This window comes from Drosophila takahashii, chromosome 2R (assembly GCF_030179915.1).
Source record: "Drosophila takahashii strain IR98-3 E-12201 chromosome 2R, DtakHiC1v2, whole genome shotgun sequence".
NCBI classification, from domain to species: Eukaryota; Metazoa; Arthropoda; class Insecta; order Diptera; family Drosophilidae; genus Drosophila; species Drosophila takahashii.
The window spans coordinates 5,585,076-5,606,798 of NC_091679.1; the positions used below are offsets into that span (position 1 = coordinate 5,585,076).

At 40.7% G+C, this 21,723-nt stretch overlaps 1 protein-coding gene across 1 annotated transcript in view; it reads right to left on the reverse strand.

The window, feature by feature from the left end:
* Positions 1–21,723, reverse strand: part of DIP-lambda (Dpr-interacting protein lambda) — a 476,056-nt gene that overhangs the window by 372,376 nt on the left and 81,957 nt on the right. Inside the window, exon 2 of the mRNA XM_070213258.1 lies at positions 18,911–19,160. Coding sequence (XP_070069359.1) covers positions 18,911–19,016 — 106 coding nt within the window. The 5' untranslated portion in view covers positions 19,017–19,160. The remainder of the gene's footprint in view (positions 1–18,910; positions 19,161–21,723) is intronic.

Genomic DNA, 21,723 nt, shown 5'->3' on the forward strand with positions numbered 1-21,723 from the left:
GCCAATAGTATCGATAAGTTTTTGGAATCACCCGTGAACGAGGCATTTGGGCTGTTAGGCGCAAGCGTGCTGCTAAGAGCAACCCTTCGGGCTGTTAAGTGCAAACTTGCTGTTAAGAGCAACCCTTCGGGCTGTTAGGCGCAAGCGTGCTGTAAAGCGCAAAAGCGTGTCTACGTGGCACAGTGATCGGCTGAGATCGCTCTCTTTCTTTTCCGGCAGCCGAGCCGAAAGGACCAGCAGCGACCAGCGGAAGGAACACGCGGACGGTGCCATCAGGCAGTAGTAAGTTAAGAAAAGAGAAAAGCCCACACTGAGTGGAAGGAAGGAAAAGGAAGTTAGATTTGTAAAATAAAACCCCCAAGCCTTGGTAATAAAATTTGGAGTGAAGTTCGCGAATAGACTTGCGTCGGCCCCGTTTTCGTGTTGCGTTTCCGAGGCTTTCTCTTCGCAACGCGGACGACGAGGCTGTACATGTGCGCATTTTACGTCGGTCAAGTTTTGTATTGGGTTTCCGAGGCTTCCTCTACGCAATACGGACGTTTGTCGGACGGGAAAAGCTATTTGCGATCGCCCACCCGATCTTCCTTTGGTCACGCCCGCCCACGCGTTCCTTGCCCACCAACGCTTCGGCCCAGCCGAAAATCCCCGCGAATAAACTTGCGTCGGCCCCGTTTTCGTGTTACGTTTCCGAGGCTTTCTCTTCGCAACGCGGACGACGAGGCTGTACACGTGCGCATTTTACGTCGGTCAAGTTTCGTATTGCGTTTCCGAGGATTCCTCTACGCAATACGGACGCTTGTCAGACGGGAAAAGCTATCCCCGATCGCTCAAGCGCGCCCATGTGCACCCTCTCGCCCACGATCAAGCCCAGCTAAAAACACCAGTGCTAAGTTGTGTCGGTCCAGTCTGGGGTTACATGTCCAAGCGATCTACCCTACGTAGATGCGGAGACCCAGGCCGCGGGATCTCAAGAACGAAAGTCCCGGCGGCAACTCCCAGTCCCATTTCGTCTCCTGTGTCTCTACAAATTTAACTGTAGAGGACTCTGGCCGGACTGAAGCCAATCCCAGCCTACGAAAAGTCCTTACAAAAATAAAGTTTAAGAAAAAAATGGTTTTGTGCATACGTTTTTAAATATTGCATATACATAAAGCGTTTATTGTACTTTAAAATACCTTCAATATGAGGTAAAGCTCAAGTCTGTAGCTTAAGTATTTCGCAAGTTATGGGCTTCCGAAATTTAGCTATTTATAGCGGTTTTCTCGCTAAACTAGCGAGCTTTTCCAAGAGTGGTAGAACTTATGTTTCCTATATCGAGCTGTTTAACACATTATACAATTTTTAGGACTTTAAACTAACGTTTTGGGACAGCCACACAAACTGACAAACATAATTAAATTTTCATTTTGGGAAGAAGAAGGAAATCTTATTTTGGCTATAACTTTTGAACGGAGCGTCGGATATGTGACCACTCATTTGACGGGTATTTTCAATAGAAACACAACTAAAACATTGCGAGGGGGCATTTTCCCCCACCGGCCCCAACAGCTCAAAATTTCGAAATTTTCACTTTTTCACTTTCACCACTCTCTCTCCAAAGCCAATTGATTTTCTTAAAGTCTTGGTATGGAATCCCGTTAGTTTTTACGATATCTTTCGACTGGTGTATCACTCATTATGATCGAACCATCACATTAGATTTTCAATTCTGAGGCTGTATATAGTAGTCGCCTTCGCACACTCTCCTGGTGCGCTTCGTCACTACATGGACTGCCGACCATAGTGATAATTTTGTTAATACATTTCTATTACAACCTTGCGTCGATCAGCGTAGATTTTTAACTAAAGCTTAACAGAACACAAAAACTTTTGTTAGTTTCCAGGAACTGCGCCTGGGGAGATTTTGGGTTGGTGGTGTTATGGAGCTCAACTGTTGGAAGGATCTGTCCTCGTAATGTGACAGCTTTTTCGACCCTATAATGTATATATATTCTTGATCAGGGTCAGTAGCCGAGTCGATATAGCCATGTCTGTCTGTCCGTCTGTATTGAAACAGCACTGTATGAAACAAACGGATGGACGGAGAGGCGGTCAGACGGACATGTCTATATCGACTCCCCTATTGTTCATGATCAAGAATATTTTCCTTCCAGACGCTATAACTCCAGAACGCACGAACCGATTTCCACGGTGCATTTGCTTGCATTCGTTGGAAAGGTTTCGGGCTCCGTGAGGTTTATAGCCAACAAAGATCAGGAAAAATTTCAACAGGAAAGCGGGAAAATTGGAAATTGTGTTCACTGCGAAATTTTAAAAACAACTAAAACAAGGAAGGAAGCTAGCTTTGGCCAGCTGAAGCTTATACAACCCTAGTCAAAAGTATTTTCACAAATTTGAATGTTAACTGTACTCATATTTTGAACTTATAATATAAACATTTTGGCACCTATGGAAAGAGCACTTCAATTCCGTTTAAATGACACAAAAATTTTCTTAACCCATTAAGCACCCCTTGAAAAGTGGGCAAATTAGAAAATTTTTTTCGAAAGTCAAATTTTCAACTTTTTTTCTGGGGCTTAAAACAAAAATGTTTTGATGCAAAGTTGTTCCCCAATCAAAATTAATAATAACTGCAAAAAAAAAATTTTTCAAAATATTTTTCCTTGTATTTTTTATGATTTTTTGAAAATAGCTATTTTTGCCGCTTTTTCTTCCTTTTCCTACCACATTTTACTGAGAGGTCTCCATTCAAACAATCAAAAAAAAAACAAGGAAAAATATTTTGAAAAATTTTTTTTTGCAGCTATTATTAATTTTGATTGGGGAACAACTTTCATAAAAAATACAAGGAAAAATATTTTGAAAAATTTTTTTTTGCAGTTATTATTAATTTTGATTGGGGAACAACTTTGCATCAAAACATTTTTGTTTTAAGCCCCAGGAAAAAAGTTCAAAATTTGCATTTCGCAAAATTTGCTCACTTTTCAAAGGGGTCTTAATGGGTTAAGAAAATTTTTGTGTCATTTAAACGGAATTGAAGTGCTCTTTCTATAGGTGCCAAAAGTTTATATTATAAGTTCAAAATATAAGTACAGTTAACATTAACATTTGTGAAAATACTTTTGACCACCCCTGTATACCCTTGCAGATAAAGTAAATACCTATAGTTTAATGCTCACTCGGTGCAGTTCCAGGGATTCCCGATTCAGCGTGCCTATTTTAATTTTGTTTTTAAGTTGTCAAAAATCCAAACGCCTACTTCCTACAAAGTTACAATGAATTTCCTTATATTTGTTTGCATATTCCAATGGGAACCTTAAGATATAGTGGTCCGATCCGGCTCGCTCAGACATATATACTACCTGCAACAGAAAGAAGTCTTTCGGGGAAGTTTCATCACGATAGCTTTAAAATTGGGAGACTAGTTCGCATAGAAACGGAAAGACGAACAGACGGACATGGCTAGATAGACTCGGCTATTGGTGCTGATCAAGAATATATATACTTTATGTGGTCGAAATCGTCTCCTTCACTGCGTTGCAAACATCTGACTAAAATTATAACACCCTCTGCAAGGGTATAAAAATAAGTTATGCTTATCACGTGCAAATTTTCATTCAATTCCAACAGCAGGTATTTGTCTTTAAAGTGGTAAGTTGAACTGTGCAAATTATGTGGATCGTCCATTTGAGGTTAAATTCACCACACCACACTGGGGAAAAAGTCAGTTTTTTTTGGCAAAAACTCTAGTTTTAAAGATAGGGCCTTTTATTTATAATTTAATAATTATAATATATACTTCTTATACACAAATAGAATTTCGGGTTTTTCCATTTTTTTAAAAAATGTTACGGTTGTGAAATGCCATGTCCGTATTGCGAAAAACCTTTGGCCGGGCACCTCTTTTTTTTTTTTTTTGATCTTTTTCGTAATGAATCAAACACAAACAAACACTAAAAAAAATAAAAACTAAAAAAAAATTTTAATTTTTTTTACATTTTTTTATGGAAAGCCATATTAATTCTTGAGCGATCATAAAGATATCTCTTACCGTTCCGAAGTTATGAATTAATGACTGAGTGCAACTTTTTCGAAAAAGTGTCAAAAGTGCCATATTTCGACGCCTTTAACTTCGGTAAAACTCAAAATTTCGAAAAACCGTTCAAATTAAGTTCTTATATTGTCGTTGTGAACCGGAAATGTAAAAAAGTTCGATGAAAAGTCAACAGGGGTGGACCACTTGGCAGATTTTGACTCATAGGAATAATGAAAAAAAAATAGAAAAAACATTGTAGAAAGTAGGCGTTTTAATTTTTGACATTGTAAAAACAACATTTTAAGTAGGCAAACCAGCAAGGGTATATAAACTTCGGCTGGCCGAAGTTAACTTCCTTTCTTGTTTTTATTAATAGAAAACATATTTATTTAGAAAACAAATATAAGATAGGATAAGATAGTTTTTAAATAAAAATTGTTATCATCCTCCATCTTGCAAACAGTTACAACACAATTTGTTTTGAGAAAAACTTAAGCATACTTTGCCGTAAATTTTCCATATTTATACCCTTATATTATTATTTCAGTCAGATGTTTGCAACGCAGTGAAGGAGACGTTTCCGACCACATAAAGTATATATATTCTTGATCAGCACCAATAGCCGAGTCTATCTAGCCATGTCCGTCTGTCCGTTTCTATGCGAACTAGTCTCCCAGTTTTAAAGCTATCGCGATGAAACTTTCCCGAAAGTCTTTTTTCTATTGCAGGTAGTACATATGTCGGAGCGAGCCGGATTAGACCACTATATCTTAAGGCTCCCATAGAAATATTCAAACATATATAAGAAAATTCATTGTTACTTTGTCGGAAGTAGGCGTTTTAATTCTTGACTACTTAAAAACAAAATTCAAAAATAGAAACGCTGAATCTGGAATCCCTGGAACTGCACCGAGTGAGTATTACTTTATCTGCAAGGGTATATAAGTTTCGGCTGGCCGAAGGTAGCTTCCTTTCTTGTTTTGTTATTTTTTTGCCCTCTAAACATTTTGCACGTCGTTGGAAAACTTTGGAGTAAAATTAGCGCGTTTTCTCTTCGAGATGAGCACGTTAATCGATAGACTTTAATTGGCAAAAACTAGTTATTTTGCGTTTATGCCAAAAAAAACTGACTTTTTCCCCAGTGTGCACTCTGCCCATAGTCCAAAATGCCTAAAGAACGACGTGTGAACATCGGCCGCCGCACAAAACATGCAAGCCAGCAACAAGTGTATTCACAGAACTTAAGCGAAGAAAGACAAAATACAACGCGTGAGCACACGAAGATCATTGGCATCATACAATCGTTTGGAATTTGTTACGTACGCCCTCTCCTTCAATTTATTTGATGGAGAAAGATGCACGTAGAAAAACCACAACTAATCTCAAGGCAAAGGGAGAGTGGCAATCGACACATTGACTCACCGAAAACAAGCAAAGGAATGTGCAACTTGACGTTCTTTTGAATGGCATACGGTCGGAACAACGACCGTAACCCTACACCAGTAGCTGGCAAGGTGCATCAGTCGGGTATTGACACTACCGATAGGGGAAATCAAAGGTGGGAACACCTAAATAACCCATCCTATCACGGGGGTCGAGAAAAAGCTCTATACTGGTATGAAAGACCGTAGCCGGATAGAGAAGGTAGATAGAGTTCACTCTGATATCACAGCATTATAGTGTTAGCACTATATTCCCGAAGCCGCCAATGACTACAGCCAAGACCAGGAATCCTGAAGATAGTCCTGTTTGCCATTGATGAACCACAACATATCCTGAAGGAAGTCCTATTACAGTGGCTGAATAAATCAACGTCCTCGAAGGAAGTCCTGCTCGCCATCGATGAACAGCAACTCTCCATGAAAGAAGTCCATATGAGCTAGTGAACATATCCTGGAAGAAATCCTACGGTATCCTCGTCCTGGAAAAGCGTTATTATCATTATCAAGGACTTCACCATGGGTGGAACCAGTTCCAAAGTGGACCACAGTACGGCCAATGTGATCAACACCGTCAAAATAATAGATCACAAGGACGACATTCAGGACGTGAACCATAATCTGAAGATCGTCATCGCTATATTTGTTTTCTTAATCATCCTTAAATTGGTCAAGATGTACAAGCGATCTGTACAAGGACGTCGGGACCAAAAACACGCCCTGGAACAGGCGATATGTCGCCAGGTCTAAAGAAGGCCAGGTCTCAAGTGCCAGAACAAGACCCAAAAACTATAACAAAGTGACATCAAAAAAAGGCAATTAAATGCCTTAATTACAGACAAACGTGAATAAAAACAAAAAGATAAACAAATTGTGAACTCAAGCATTTATGAATGCAAGTGCAACAACAACGATACAAAGTGAAGTGAGCAAGACATCGGAGACGCCGCTGCCCGCAACTCAACTCAGCAGAGAAGACGTGTGCCGCCGTGGGATACACCGACATACATGCATAAACATACATACCTATCTATATATATTTATATACAATAAGTGATTGTGTTTAAGAACCAACTTTTTTTTTGTGTCTTTCAACAATAGTGTTTTGCTCGTATATATATATATATATGTTTCTAATTTCTTCAAAAAGCCCAGGATCCAGTGCGTCGAGATCTCATCGCCCAGGACAAAAAGGGGTAAGTTTGTCAGAACACGGTTCCTTTTCATATACCAAATATATATATATCCGTGCACCATGATTAACCATAAGGCCCTAGCGGTCACTCTTAGAAAGGAACCCCATTTCCATATTAAAGTCCAGTATCTATTGTCTAAAGTAAATTCGCCTATTACTATAAATGATTTAGAACTTCTATACATTGAGACCTTCAGTCTGGATTTTTCCCCACTTTTACATTGTACTAAAGTAGAAGTTTGTGCCACGGTACCCAAGACTACTGTTTATTCTAAATACTTCTCTAATGAATTTCTTGGGGAGGTAAGCACCTTTGTCATCCATCTGATGAACTAATTAGATAAATAATACAATAATTGAAAAGACACACTAATACATTACCAGCTATTTTTAACTATATCTTTACCTAAGTTAATCTTTTATAATATAATAAACATTGACTTTTCAGTCATTACCAGCTATTTTTAACTATATCTTTACCTAAGTTAATCTTTTATAATATAATAAACATTGACTTTTCAGCGGCGAGTATCAGCCTTGTGTTTGTATGAACAATCACGAGAGCCTCAGAGCGACGTTTGTAGTCGTGAATAGTCAGCAATTTGCTGACGTGTGCACCCTGTACGGGTGGCAAATTCGATACTCTCCGCTAACAAACTTTGTTGGTCATTTAGAATTAAACTCATATGTATTCTCCATAATAGTATTACTCATAAATGACACTAGCCAATATTTTATTCAATAAATTTGTAATGTGAAAACGAACTTAAATCATGCTGTGCTAAGTTTTCAAGCGGGGGTTGCTGACGCGATAAGTGGAGTAGGTGAAGAATAATGACATAACTATCGACGGACAACCTTGACAAAAGGGGATCGTATTGCGCGGCCCGCGACGATCCATTTGGCACACGAATGTGTGAAGGGGAGGGAATGTGGCCGAAACATTGCCCGATCGTGTTACGATCAAGCGACAGCTAAGCTTGTGGTGCAATGTAGACTGATGACCGACGAACTTTACGACGCTTACTATTTTTCAGGAATCTTAATATTTATTCTCGTTATGTTGGCGAGCTTATGCCGGCAAAATTGGTGCCTGAACATCGGATGACTTTCCCTCGGCCCAAGTCCTTTTCAGGACCAGGGCACTAATATGCCCACTTAACACATTCCAATATGATCCCACTGCGAACTACAGTTATGATGAACATTTAGATATTAGACCAATGACGACTGTATGCCGATATTGCAATGCGGTAAAGTTTGAAAGGGAAACGACTGGATTGTGCTTCGCAAACGGAAAAGTCAAACTGAATCCATTACTTACACCACCACAGCCACTGAAACAATTGTTTGATGGAAGTGATCCAGATTCCAGTCATTTTCTTCAACACATCCTTGAATATAATAAGTGCTTTCGCATGACTTCTTTTGGAGCTAATATCATTCGAAAAGGCCGACTTGCAAGGTAAATGATACAACACACATAACCAATCACTCACACCAATACAATAAATTGCAACACATAACAACTACATACCCTGCAAGCAAACAGGCGATATTTCTATCGCCTATCGTCCAGAAGTCACTTCTTAGTAACTTCTGGTCTGAAGAACTTGTGAGATGGTTCCGAAGACGCCTAGCTGGGGCGACCAAGCGGGTCGCAGGTTGCGGATAGCGGACGACCTCAATCGAGGCCAACTGTGAATAAGCGGGTGGTAGAAGTCAAGCACGGAATCGTGGACAGAAACCCCAGCAAATAAGCGGTCCCGGACAACCAGCGGGTATCTTGCAACGAAGCAGTACCGACGATGCGATTTGTTCAGCCGCATCTAAACAGTTGCTTTACACAAACCTAAATATCCCTCACACACTGCCTACCCACTTCCTCTCCCTAACAACATCTCACTCCGGGCCGGACTACGGTGTAACTCGGACCGTGCCAAGAGTCAGCCTGGCTGGGGGCCCGGATCAAAAACTAGCCCAGTCTCAAACGGTGGGCTCAGGGAGATGGCGACCCCCTGTTCTACCTACCGCCTTACCCGGGTACCGCGGATCTCTGCCCGGGCGGACCTTTCCCCTTCTCCGCAGCTCGTGGGACCAAATATGGAATCATTAAATAAAAATAAAAATAAATCAGAGACGGGTACTCTCAACAAACCCAATACTGCAATGACGAGCGTTGGCTCCGTTGCAAACACCAGTAAGGCTCAGAAAGGGCCTCATCCCAAACAAGGGGTGATGGGAGACAGAAAGACTGTCGCAAACGCCTCCGCTATGCGCGCATCTGCGCCTAAACCAGCGGTAGACGCAGCAAAGTCGATCGGGTCGACCGCTGGTGTTCAGAAATTTACATACGCAGAGAGACGGACGGCCGCCCAAACCCTGCGTTCACATGCCAGAAGCAAAGTCGCCACGCCTTCGCCCGAATGGCTGAAGAAGGTTGAGTGGGCCAGGACGGTGTTCCCAAACTATGGGCAAGGAAACACCCAACAGGAAGGTGCCCAGGTGAAGAGGCAACGCTCCGTAGAGCTGCCTGGTCCGTCGGCGAAGAGATCGAAGATCCAGCCGTCGGTCTCCTTTGCCGAGATCACTAAAGATCGGGTCCTTCTGGGACTCATTGACAGGGGAAATCCGGAGAACAGGATCCCCAAAAACAAATGGAAGGCGGTTGAGTCCCAGCTGTCTCTCATATGCCTGCGTATGGTGCGCGAGAAGCCCGGTTCATCGCCTTGCTGCATGGACGCGGGCTGGTACCAGGGCAGTGTAAAGGTGGTTGCCTGCGACAATCAGCGATCAGCTGATCTGTACAAGCAGGCGACAGCGCAGCTAGGTGAAGTCTACGATGGGGCGAACATAGTCGCACTAGATTGGTGTGACGTCCCCAGTAGACCCCGAGCTAGAATTTGGCTCCCAGCAGCTATCAAATCACCGGAGGATATCCTCTATATGTTGCAAGAGTGCCACCCACATCTCCCCACAAAAGACTGGAAAGTCGTGAAGGTGGAGGAGCATGCAGGTGATGTAAATCAGGCGATCGTGGTGCTAAACAAGGAGTCGGTCGCTCCCATAGAGGCTGCTCGGGGAGTGCTCAATTATGGCTTCAGCGCCATACACATTAAGATATACAAAGGGGACTCCAGTTCCAAGGGAAGCCCTGCCGGCAACCCAGCTGAGCAGGTACTTGCGGAGGAAGTGGAGGCCCCTGGTATGCCGGAGGACGGCTACTCAACCGACTCATCGCTGAGCAGAGAGTTGCGAGCGCTGGGACCGGCAATCGAAGAAGTGGACCTGAGCGATTCGGAGGCCGACGTTACTGTGGTGGAGGTTGCAGCTGGGGATGTCGCTAAGACTCCTGCAGATCAACCTACACCACAGTAAAGCAGCGTCCGCTGCCCTATTGCTTCGCCTTGCCAAAGGCGAAGCCGACGTGGTCTTAGTTCAGGAACCTTGGATAGCAGGAGGCAAGGTTGCTGGGCTAGGAACAAAAGACTACAAGCTTATGCTTGACCCCAAACAAGGTAAAATTCGAACCTGTATTTTAGCCAAACGGCATCTTAGTACATTTCTGCTTCGCAATTACAGCAACGGAGACAACACGGCAATAAGCCTGGAGCTGCAAAACGGCTCCATAAGGATGCTATCGGCCTACATGGCTTTTGAAAAGGAAGAACCCCCAGACGCGCTAGTCAGAGGACTGGTACAAGAATGTGAAGAGCTTAATAAAGGTTTGGTGATAGGATGCGATGCAAATGCCCACCATACCCAGTGGGGCTGCCCTACCAACAACGACAGAGGTGAGTCTTTATTTGATTTCATTCTAAATTCGAACTTATTTCTTTGTAACAGGGGCAATACCCCTACTTTCATAACAAAAACGTGCCAAACGATCATAGATCTAACCCTGGCATCAGATTCACTCGTAAGCACAGTCACAAACTGGGCTGTCTCCAACGAGCACTCATTCTCAGATCACAGGTTCATAGAGACAACTTTGTCTCTAGTGTCACCTGCGCCGGTCAGCTTTGCCAACCCCAGGCGGGCAAACTGGAAAAAATACAAAGAAATTCTATCGAGCTTCCTCCCCAGGGAGCCACCAGACAGCACTCTTTGCACTCAGGAGCTAGATAATATAGTAAACAAATTCACAGAAGCATGCAACGCGGCATTCACAGCTGCATGCCCGCTGGGGAAACCAAGGGGAAAGAAAAAACCTCCTTGGTGGACCCAGCAATTATCAATCCTCAGAGCCAAATGCAGAAGCCTGTTCAACAGAGCGAAAGCTACAAATGAGGACATTAGCTGGCAAAGCTACAAAAAGGAACTAGCCACATACAAAAAGGCCATCAGAAAAGAGAAGAGAACTGCGTGGCAAAACTTCTGCTCGGATATTGAAAAGACAACGGATGCCGCAAGGCTCAGAAAGATACTTTCTAAGACAGCCGTATCGATGGGCTATCTCCAAAAGGCTGACGGATCATGGTCGGACTCTAGTGAAGAATCCCTAAACCTACTCCTAGACGCTCACTTCCCAGGGAGCCTGCAAACAGGACATCCCCCAGGAAGACACACTGGAGAAGGAATAAACCTAAACCTCCTACTATCAGACCGTAATATAAACTGGTCCATTCATAGTTTTAAACCGTACAAATCGCCGGGACCGGACAATATAACACCAGCACAAATTCAGCAAGCAGGACAGCTAGCTACAAACTGGCTGAGAAAAATTTTCCAGATCATTCTTGCAGTAGGAGAACTACCTACAGCGTGGCGGGAAACGAAAGTCGTTTTCATCCCTAAAGCAGGGAAGGCCACCCATACTACAGCGAAGGATTTTAGACCGATAAGTCTGACATCATTCCTGCTAAAAATCTTAGAAAGACTGATCGGTCTACACATCAGAGACATCATTGACCCGACGCAGATATCAAAGGCGCAACACGCATACACCAAAGGTAAATCGACCGAATCGGCGCTACACTTGGTAGTAAGCAACATCGAGAAATCACTCAGTATACAAGAATACACCTTGATCGCCTTCCTTGACATAGAAGGAGCTTTCAATAACGTGCTTCCCACGGCAATAACAGAATCCCTCACTGAACTAGGGGTTGAGCCACCGCTGGTGGGGCTGATCCACAAATTGCTGATAAGCAGAATGGTCACGGCCACACTAGGGACCTCTACCCAGACTAGACTAGTGAACAGAGGCACTCCGCAAGGAGGTGTACTTTCACCCCTCCTATGGAATATAGCGGTAAATAAACTACTGCGGATTCTCGAAGGAGGAGGCTGTAAGATAGTGGCATACGCAGACGATGTCGCTATCATTTTTAATGGTAAGTATCCACAAACGCTATGCGATCTTATGACCGCAAAACTAAAGATACTATCGGAGTGGACTACAAAAAACGGACTTGGGGTGAATCCCTCAAAAACGGAACTAGTCCTTTTCACAAATAGATACAAAATCCCAAAACTCAACCCACCCACTTTAAACAACTGTAATCTCTCTTTTAGCGATCACGCAAGATACTTGGGGTTAGTATTAGATAAGCGTCTTAAATGGGGCTTAAACAACCAAGAGAGAACCAAGAAAGCGACCATTGCGCTTTACTCTTGTAAAAAAGCAATCGGGCTTAGATGGGGTATGTCCCCTAAAATCGTCAATTGGATATACACAGCGGTAGTCAAGCCAATCCTACTATATGGAGTGACCCTGTGGTGGACCGCTCTACACAAACAATGTATCCTAACTCCCCTTAACAAAGTACAGCGCATGGCGGCTTTGTGTATTAGTGGAGCCCTTCGAACTACCCCAAACGAAGCGCTGAATGCGATCTTGAACCTCCAGAGCCTGGACTTATCAGGCATGGAAAAGGCGAAATCGGCAGCTATTCGACTAAGGGATACGGGGCAATGGAAATCCCAACTGTATGGTCACGCTAAGATTCTTCAGCATGACAATTTGATCCCGCCAAAAACGGATCTATGTAAAACCCGTGAATACAGACACACGCCCTTCGAAGCTCTGATCCCAGGTAGGGAAGCATGGGATCGGGGCCGACCGGGCTCAATAGACGCAATCTGTATATATACAGACGGCTCCAAATTCGACGGACACGTAGGTGGAGGCATATACTCCGAGCAATTAGAGATCAGGCAGTCATTCAGACTTCCTGACCACTGCAGTGTCTTCCAAGCGGAAGTGTATGCTATAATGGAAGCACTCGTCTGTTTAAGGGGCTTAAACACCCAGAACAGGCACATAAACATATATAGTGATAGCCAAGCGGCTATTAAATCAATATACTCGACGAATACAAACTCCCGAACAATAGCAGACTGTCGCAAATCTCTTCACGAGATGGCTAGTCAGTTTACTGTCAGCCTTATATGGGTTCCGGGTCACCGGGATATCGTAGGCAACTGTATAGCAGACGAGCTAGCCAGGCAAGGCACCACCATACCTCTCCTTCCAGGAAAGGAGAATGTTGGCATGCCTTTGGCTACCTGTAAGCTAATTATTAAAAACCATTTCTGCAAATTAGCCAACACCAATTGGCAAAACACACCGCAGTGCCGAATCTCTCACCAGACATGGCCTGCAATAAACAATAAGAAAACATCAGAACTACTGAATTTCAGCCGCACAGAGTGTGGCATGCTAATTCGAGTACTGACAGGCCACTGGCTCGTTGGCGCACACGCCGGCAGGCTAAAAGCCCCAAAAAATGACTTCTGTAGAAGCTGCAGGGATGAGGAAGAAGAGGAAACGGTGGAACACCTACTCTGTTCATGCCCAGCCCTATGCAGGCTTAGACTGAAACACTTAGGATATCCTTTCATAAATGACCTGACCGAAATTTCGCAGATTAATCTGAAGAGTCTAAGCTCTTTTATTAAATCCTCCGGATGGGGGACATGCTGATCGACCAACCTACAGGCTGACCCTTAACGGATAGGGGACCCAAAAATAGAGATCATACCGTACCACAATGGACCCACAGAGGTCTAAGTGTGCGAGGCTATAGTCTAGCAGCCGTCCTAACCTAACCTAACCTAACCTAACTTCTGGAAGATAGAAACACGACAGAACACATTTTACAAAAACAAAGTATACATCTATCGCGAAGAAGTCACTTCTTGGTCACTTCTGGACGATTAAAATTCGATAGAACACATTTTACAAAAACAAAAAGGGTCACGATCGTGGAGAAGTAACTTCTAAACACTTCTAGGCGATAAAAAGACGATAGAACACATTTTACAAAAACAAAAAGGGTTCAAATCGCGAGGAAGTAACTTCTGAGACACTTCTGGGCGATAGAATGGCGATAGAACACATTTGACTACCTAAAAAGGGTTCAAATCGCGAAGAAGTAACTTCTAAGGCACTTCTGGGCGATAGAATGGCGATAGATCACATTTGAATACCTAAAAAGGCTTGCGATCGCGAAGAAGTAACTTCTGAGACACTTTTGGGCGATGAAAAGGCGATAGAACACATTTTACAAAAACCAAACCGATGGGAAAAAAACATCTTCCAATTAACTTCTGGAAGTTAAATAGAAGATAGAAAGGAATTTGGTTTTATTTTTTTGAAGTTTTTGGGGTACAGTCCGCTCTTGGCTCTCTCTTTATACCTGAAAACTACCTTTATTTCTCTTTGACCTACGCACTTTGTATTTTGAATTCGAGCGTCAGTTCGTTTCGAGATTTCTTTGGGATCAGTGCGATTTATTCTAAATTTCTGTGTTTGTGATGAAATGCGGAGTAAACCCGTTTTTATTTAAATATTACATACCGGTGGAATATAAATAAAATACAACATTTATTTACATCAAAAATTAAAGTGATTGGATAAATCGAGATTTAAGCGTGTACAAGGCTGTCATGCGAAAGCAAAAGGAATTACTTGACGTGAAACTCTGGGCAAACCTAAAACTTAACTGTACTCCACTTATTTAATTATAAAAGGTAAATACCCCTCAGATTTTTATACGGCACAATATTAATTATTTTGTTGTTGTTTTAAGCATTTTCATAGACGGAACACGGAACTGGAATTAAATAAAATAATACAACACCATTTCCTACAAGCTTATGGACCGTGCTTACATGCCGCAATGCTTTTGTAACTATATATTTCCATAAATATGTTGAAAGAATAAACATAAAGAATGAGCACAAAAAACATATTTTCCAATTGGGAAAGGGTCTTCTAGGTATCTTCTACAAGTGTCTTCTTCTGAGTAACTTCCAGAAGTGACTTCGGCGACACTTCTACAAGTGACTTGCACGATATCGCATTCGGATCGCCGAAGTCACCCCCGTCGGGAAGAACTGTTCCACGTGAGTTTTATTGACTTTTAAATTAAATTAATTCCAAAGACGTCTTATATTGGATACGCTCCGATGCTCGAAAGTATCCCCAGTTTTGTTACCCTTCGAATTGGTGAAACCCTGGAAAATTCCGTTACCGCCGAATGGAAATGGGTCCCATCTGCGCTGAACGTAGCTGATGACGAGACAAAATGGACGCAGGAATCGAGCTTTCAGACAGACTCGAGATGACTTACAGGTCCATCATTATACCCTTGCAGAGGGTATTATGATTTCAGTCAGAAGTTTGCAACGCAGTGAAGGAGACGTTTCCGACCCCATAAAGTATATATATTCTTGATCAGCATCACAAGACGAGTCGATCTAGCCATGTCCGTCTGTCCGTCTGTCTGTTTCTACGCAAACTAGTCTCTCAGTTTTTGAGCTATCAGGATGAAACTTTCCCAAAAGTCTTCTTTCTATTGCAGGTAGTATATATGTCGGAGCCGACCTGATCGGACAACTATATCTTATAGCTCCCATAGGAACAATCGGAAAAAAAAACTTTAAAAAATTCTAGCTTCGGTGTTTTTTGAAATATTACCTTCTACTTTTGGGGATGTTATTTTTTAAATATATCTGAATTTCGAATTAATTATTTAAAAAATCGGACTACTATATCATATAGCTGCCATAGGAACGATCGGAAAATTAATGGAAAAGTAATAGGAAATAAATTCTAGCTTCTTTGGATTTTATTGTATTATCTTCTACTCTAGGATATGACACTTTTTAAATATTTCCGAATTTCAATTTTAATTTAATCAAAATCGGACGACTATATCATATAGCTGCCATAGGAACGATCGGAAAATTAATGGAAAAGTAATAGGAAATAAATTCTAGCTTCTTTGGTTTTTATTGTATTATCTTCTACTCTAGGATATGACTCTTTTTAAATATTTTCGAATTTCAATTTTAATTTGATCAAAATCGGACGACTATATCATATAGCTGCCATAGGAACGATCGGAAAATTAATGAGAAATATTAGAAAATTGAACATTTTTGCGATTTGTTAATTAATAGGAATGATCTGCAAGGGTATATAAGCTTCGGCTGGCCGAAGCTAATTTCCTTTCTTGTTTTTATTAGAACCAAAAGACTGACCGGTTATGGAACTAAGCCCACACACTCTGGAGAAGATAAATGTCCATGAACTAAAGGTGACGTCAATATCAAGCCTGGCAAGCATCGACCCGTAAATTAATCGTTTTAGCAAGTAGGAAAATCTGCGGGGAGCCCTGAAATGCGTTATGCATTTTTTTAAGCAAAATTAGCAAGAAAGAATTAGCGTCGGAGGAGGCAGAGACTGTCAACTGTAAACAACGTGATTTACAGGATGGTTCAAGATGAAACGTACGCCGAAGAAATAGAAGAAATTCTTCTATGCCGAGAAACCGTATTAGGAACAAAGAGTCCAATATATAAACATTCCCATTTCTTACACGAAGCAGGCGTGCTGAGAATACGCGGCCGGATCGATCGAATGAGCGGAGGGGATATGAACGTGAAAAGACCAGTAATTTTACCCAAAGAACACAAAGTAACCAATCTTCTAATCGCCAATTATATCACATCCCGGGACTAAGAGCCACAGTTCGAGCACTAGCAAACGCTTGTTAGAGGTGTTTCACTAAGAAAGCGACTCCGGAGCCACCGGAGATGGGAGATATTCTGCCAGAAAGATTTGCATTAATAAATGAGCTACCTTTCACGAACACTGGTATTGACTATTTCGGCCGATTCGAGGTGAACGTTGGAAGAGGACGAGAGAAGAGGTGAGGCGTACTGCTCAAGAGCTTCACTGTAAGAGTGATCATGTGGTCATGCGCCCAAATGGGTGGCGCATTGGAGCGGATGATAAGATCTGTAAAATCTATTCTATCTGAAGTACTAGAAGAGAAGCACGCTCGAGAACCGGAGCTTAGAGTAGATCTAGCCAGAATAGAAAACGCAACAATTCCCGACCATTGACGTACGTGCCGCTGGAGAACCCAGAAGATGATGCACTTACGTCAAATCATTTTTTACGAGGAGCAAGCAGCGCTATGACAGCAAAGGATGGCAACAACACGAACGGCATTTCGCTTAGTAAGAGTTTTCGTATTGCAGGTCAGATAGCAGACAGTTTCAAGAATCGATGGCTGAAGGAATACCTACCGTGCCTCACACAATGAAATAAATGGCATGGCCCGCCTAACAATTCGATCTTCATAGTAGATGTCGTCATTATGGTTGACGAAGCGAGCCCAAGGTGCAGTGGAAGAAAGGTGTCATCACGGATCTTCGAGTGGCCAAAGACGGGATAGCACGCAGCGCGGTTATACGCACAGCAACAGGATTGCTGACCCGACCGATTGTCAAGTTGGCCAAGCTTGATGTCAACAGACCAGCAGCTGCTACTCAAGATGGCGGCCAAGACGTAACCATAGGTGTTGCAAACAAATCGGCGAGGATTGTTTGCAAAGGGGGGAATGTTACGGCATGAACCTAATTGGCAACACAGACCAGTTTGCAACGCAACGTACGAACAGCTGATGGCTGGCTGAGCGAATAACTATTAAGAATAAGAATAAGAAGAATGAAAAGCGCGTGGAAGGTACTAGTTAACCGGATAGCAACGTACAAGTTTTTTAGTGCGGCTTTTGTTATAGTTTATTGGTAAATTAAGCAAATACAAGTTACATGGAGTGAAACGGAAGGTGCGGACTTTGGTTTGGGGCTTACATAACAGACTTAAAAAAGGTACAACCGCGACCATGGGAGCATTGCCCCATTAAGAATATATATTCATGATCCGTACCACCAGACAAGTGAATCTACTCATGTCCGTCTGTCCGTTTCTAACTAAACTTGTCTCTCAGTTTTCAAGTTATCGGTATGAATTTTTCCCAAAAGTCTTTTTTATTGAAGGTAGTATACCAGCTGGATCGGACAACTATACAACTATCTTAAGCTACAATGGATTTTACTGAAGTACTTTATGTCACTTTTTTTCATCTATATATAGAAAATACGAAATAACAAGAGACAATTTGAAATACATGCTCGCAAAGAATTTACAAATTACACTGGTCGACAAAAAAAAAGCCCAAGAATAAAAGCTACCAAACCTGAAAGGATTTTAGCTGTAGATTACTACCTCATACTTGGAAACTTTCCATGACGTCGCAGTTTTTAGAAATCCGTGGTCAAAGTTCCAAATTTTCGATTTTTAGGCACTTTTTGCTACTTAATAGTAAGAAAACACTTCGTAGCCCAGAGCCACAATTTATATGGCTGCAATAGGAAGATAGAAATATTAATGTCAAAATAAGACGAAATTTATCATTTTGTAATTTGTTATTTTCAGGGGTATAAAAGTTGTCAGGGAATATTAGTCGTTTAACTTAAATATTAACAGAATTTTGGTTTATGGATTAAGCTTAACGTGACTTTTAAAAGTTATGACAACAAAGTTATATGAAAACAAGAAAGGAAGTTAACTTCGGCCAGCCTAAGTTGATATACCCTTGCAGGTATGCCTACTTAAAATGTTGGTTTTATATTGTCAAAAAACCAAAACGCCTACTTTCTACAAAGTTACAATAGTTTTTCTATTATTTTTTTGATAATTCCTATGGGAGCCATAAGATATGGTGGTTCGCATAGAAACGGACAGACGGACAGACGGACATGGCTAGATGGACTCGGCTATGGTTGCTGTTCAAGAATATATATACTTTATGTGGTCGGAAACGTCTCCTTCACTGTGTTGCAAACATCTGACTGAAATTATAATACCCTCTGCATGGGTATAATTAGATAATAATATTTACATATATATATATTTATATATTCAAATAAAATAGTTACCATTAATATGAAGCACGGAGTGACATTGAATTATGCATATTGTCTCGACAAGTAGCAAAACAATACTAAAATTAATTACTCTTTGACACAATTTTAATAGAAACATGACGCAGAATTCTTAAAGAATTTTGTAGTTTCGATGAATTTAATAATATTCATGTACAACTTGTACTTTTTACATTAATAAACTCATAGCTTTTCAAGTTGATTCCAAGATTTCACTTATTTTTTACAGCATTTGCTTATTGTCCTGAAAAGAAAATTGATAATTAGAAATGGAAATTTCTACATTCTTAAAAATTAAACGTTACAAATAAGTGTAAGGGAGTGAATTTGTATTTGTTTTAAAAAGTTCTGAATTAGTTTTAAGGATGGTAAAAATCCGCAAGGAGTTATACTTACTGTAAGTTCTTAGAAATAAAGAAATGTAAGTAAGTTGTAGAAGAAACAAGAAAGGAAGTTAACTTCGGCCAGCCGAAGCTTATATACCCTTGCAGGTTTGCCTACTTAAAATGTTGTTTTTACAATGTCAAAAATTAAAACGCATACTTTCTACAATATTTTTTCTATTTTTTTTTTTCATTATTCCTATGGGAGCCATAAGATATGGTGGTCCGATCCGGCTCATTCCGACATATGTACTACCTGCAATAGAAAGAAGGCTTTTGGGAAAGCTTCGTCGCGATAGCTTTAAAACTGAGAGACTAGTTCGCATAGAAACGGACAGACGGACAGACTGACAGACGGACATGGCTAGATGGACTCGGCTATTGATGCTGATCAAGAATATATATACTTTATATACTTTAATACAAGGAAAAATATTTTGAAAATTTTTTTTCCAGTCATTATTAATTTTTATTGGGGATCAACTTTGCATCAAAACATTTTTGTTTTAAACCCCAGGAAAAAAGTTAAAAATTTGATTTTCAAAAAAAATTGTCTAATATTCTAACTTTTCATAAAGTGTTAAATGGGTTAAGAACATTTTTGTATCATTTAAACGGAATTGAAGTGCTCTTTCCATAGGTGCCAAAATGTTTATATTATAAGTTCAAAATATGAGTACAGGTAACATTCAAATTTGTGAAAATACTTTTGACTAGGGTTGTATACCGTTTATGCACAAATATAATTTGGATGTTTTTATTTTTTTATAAAAATTTTATATTTTGGAGTAACGCCACTTGTAAAAATAAATACACAATAAAAACAAATAAAATGGTGCACCCAACATTTTACCCAGATTTCGATAAACTCAAAACGGAAAAGTGATAAACTGCATCTTTAGTTCTTGACTGCTGCCGAGCGGCCATATGTTTAATTATCAGAAGTGAAAGTGCCTAACCGCAGTTCTGTGACAGCGAGGAAGTGACCATAACCCAGACTAGTGACGTAGGCTACGACAACCTACACAGAAAAAAACCGATATGAAATAGGGTTATTTCTACCTTATTTCATATCAATAAAAAGCCGTTATGATTTATGTCAAATTTAAGATTCAAACCTATCAACTGTATCATATCATAAAAATACCAAATTTAGTATTTGTTCAGCAAATAATATAAAAAAAGAATAACAAAATCTTTATTCATATCAAAATGATATGAAAATGATATCAAAATGATATGAATATCTTGATCTTAAAAAAATATCAAATTGACCATTACCTTTTCCTATGTCGTTCTGCGGCAACCAAACTACATCCTAGACTACCCAGGGTTGTACAAAATCGTACGCTTTGCAGGTGAAAAAAAACATCTTCCAGGACTTCTTTTCTTTTCACACTAGCTTAAAATAAAGGTCTTGATTAGCACTAAAATACGTGCTAGGACTGACATTTAACCACTATTCGTTTCTTAGGTATATAAACAAATGAAGACTTTCGCACGCGACACCAATAGAATGAGTTTTTTTGACTTCCAGCTCAACTTTCGATTGTAGCGAAACGTGCAGGAATATTTTAATGCAGTCAATTATACCCGTACAGTACGGTAGATCGGTACATAACCAAGACAGTGGAACAAACTAAGGAATTCTTAAACAAAAAGAGGGATATACTTATTTTAAATTCTGACAAAGGAAATGTCACCGTGGCTGTTACCAAAGAAGATTATAAAGAAAAAATGTTAAAATTACTTGACGAACCGAAACATATAGAATACTAAGACAGGATCCCACACTAAAACTACAAACGAAGAACAACATTTTTGTGGAAAAACTTCTTAAGAGGGAATATACGGCCTTCCCAAAACTCACAAAGAAAACACACCGTTACGTCCAATTTGCTCAATGACAAACTCACCGTCGTATAATTTATGTAGACATCTGTCCAAAATTAAAAAAAACTTGACTAACAATTCAATGTTTAATGTAAAAACTGCAATAGAATTTAAGGAAAGAGCTAATGACACGCATATTTTTGAAAATGAAAACTGGTATCGTTTGATGTAGTGTACCTGTTCCCAAGCGTCCCCACAGAATTAGCGATGGAAATCATCCAGAAAAGATGGCCCTAGTTGGAAGAGCACACCACTATTCCGAAAAACTCTTCATGGAAATGATACGGCTTATAACAACAGAAAATAGAGAACATACGAACACAAGACTTTTATACAGCTAAAAGGACTTCCAATGGAATCCCCGGCGTCTCCTATTTTTGCTGACATCGTAATGGAAGAAATTTTAAAGACGATCGACAAAACGAGATTAATGACAAAGTATGTGGACGACTTATTTGCAATAGTAAAAGAAAAAGATGTCGACGGAGTCTTACAAACATTAAATTCCTTTCACAGAGACATAAGATTAAC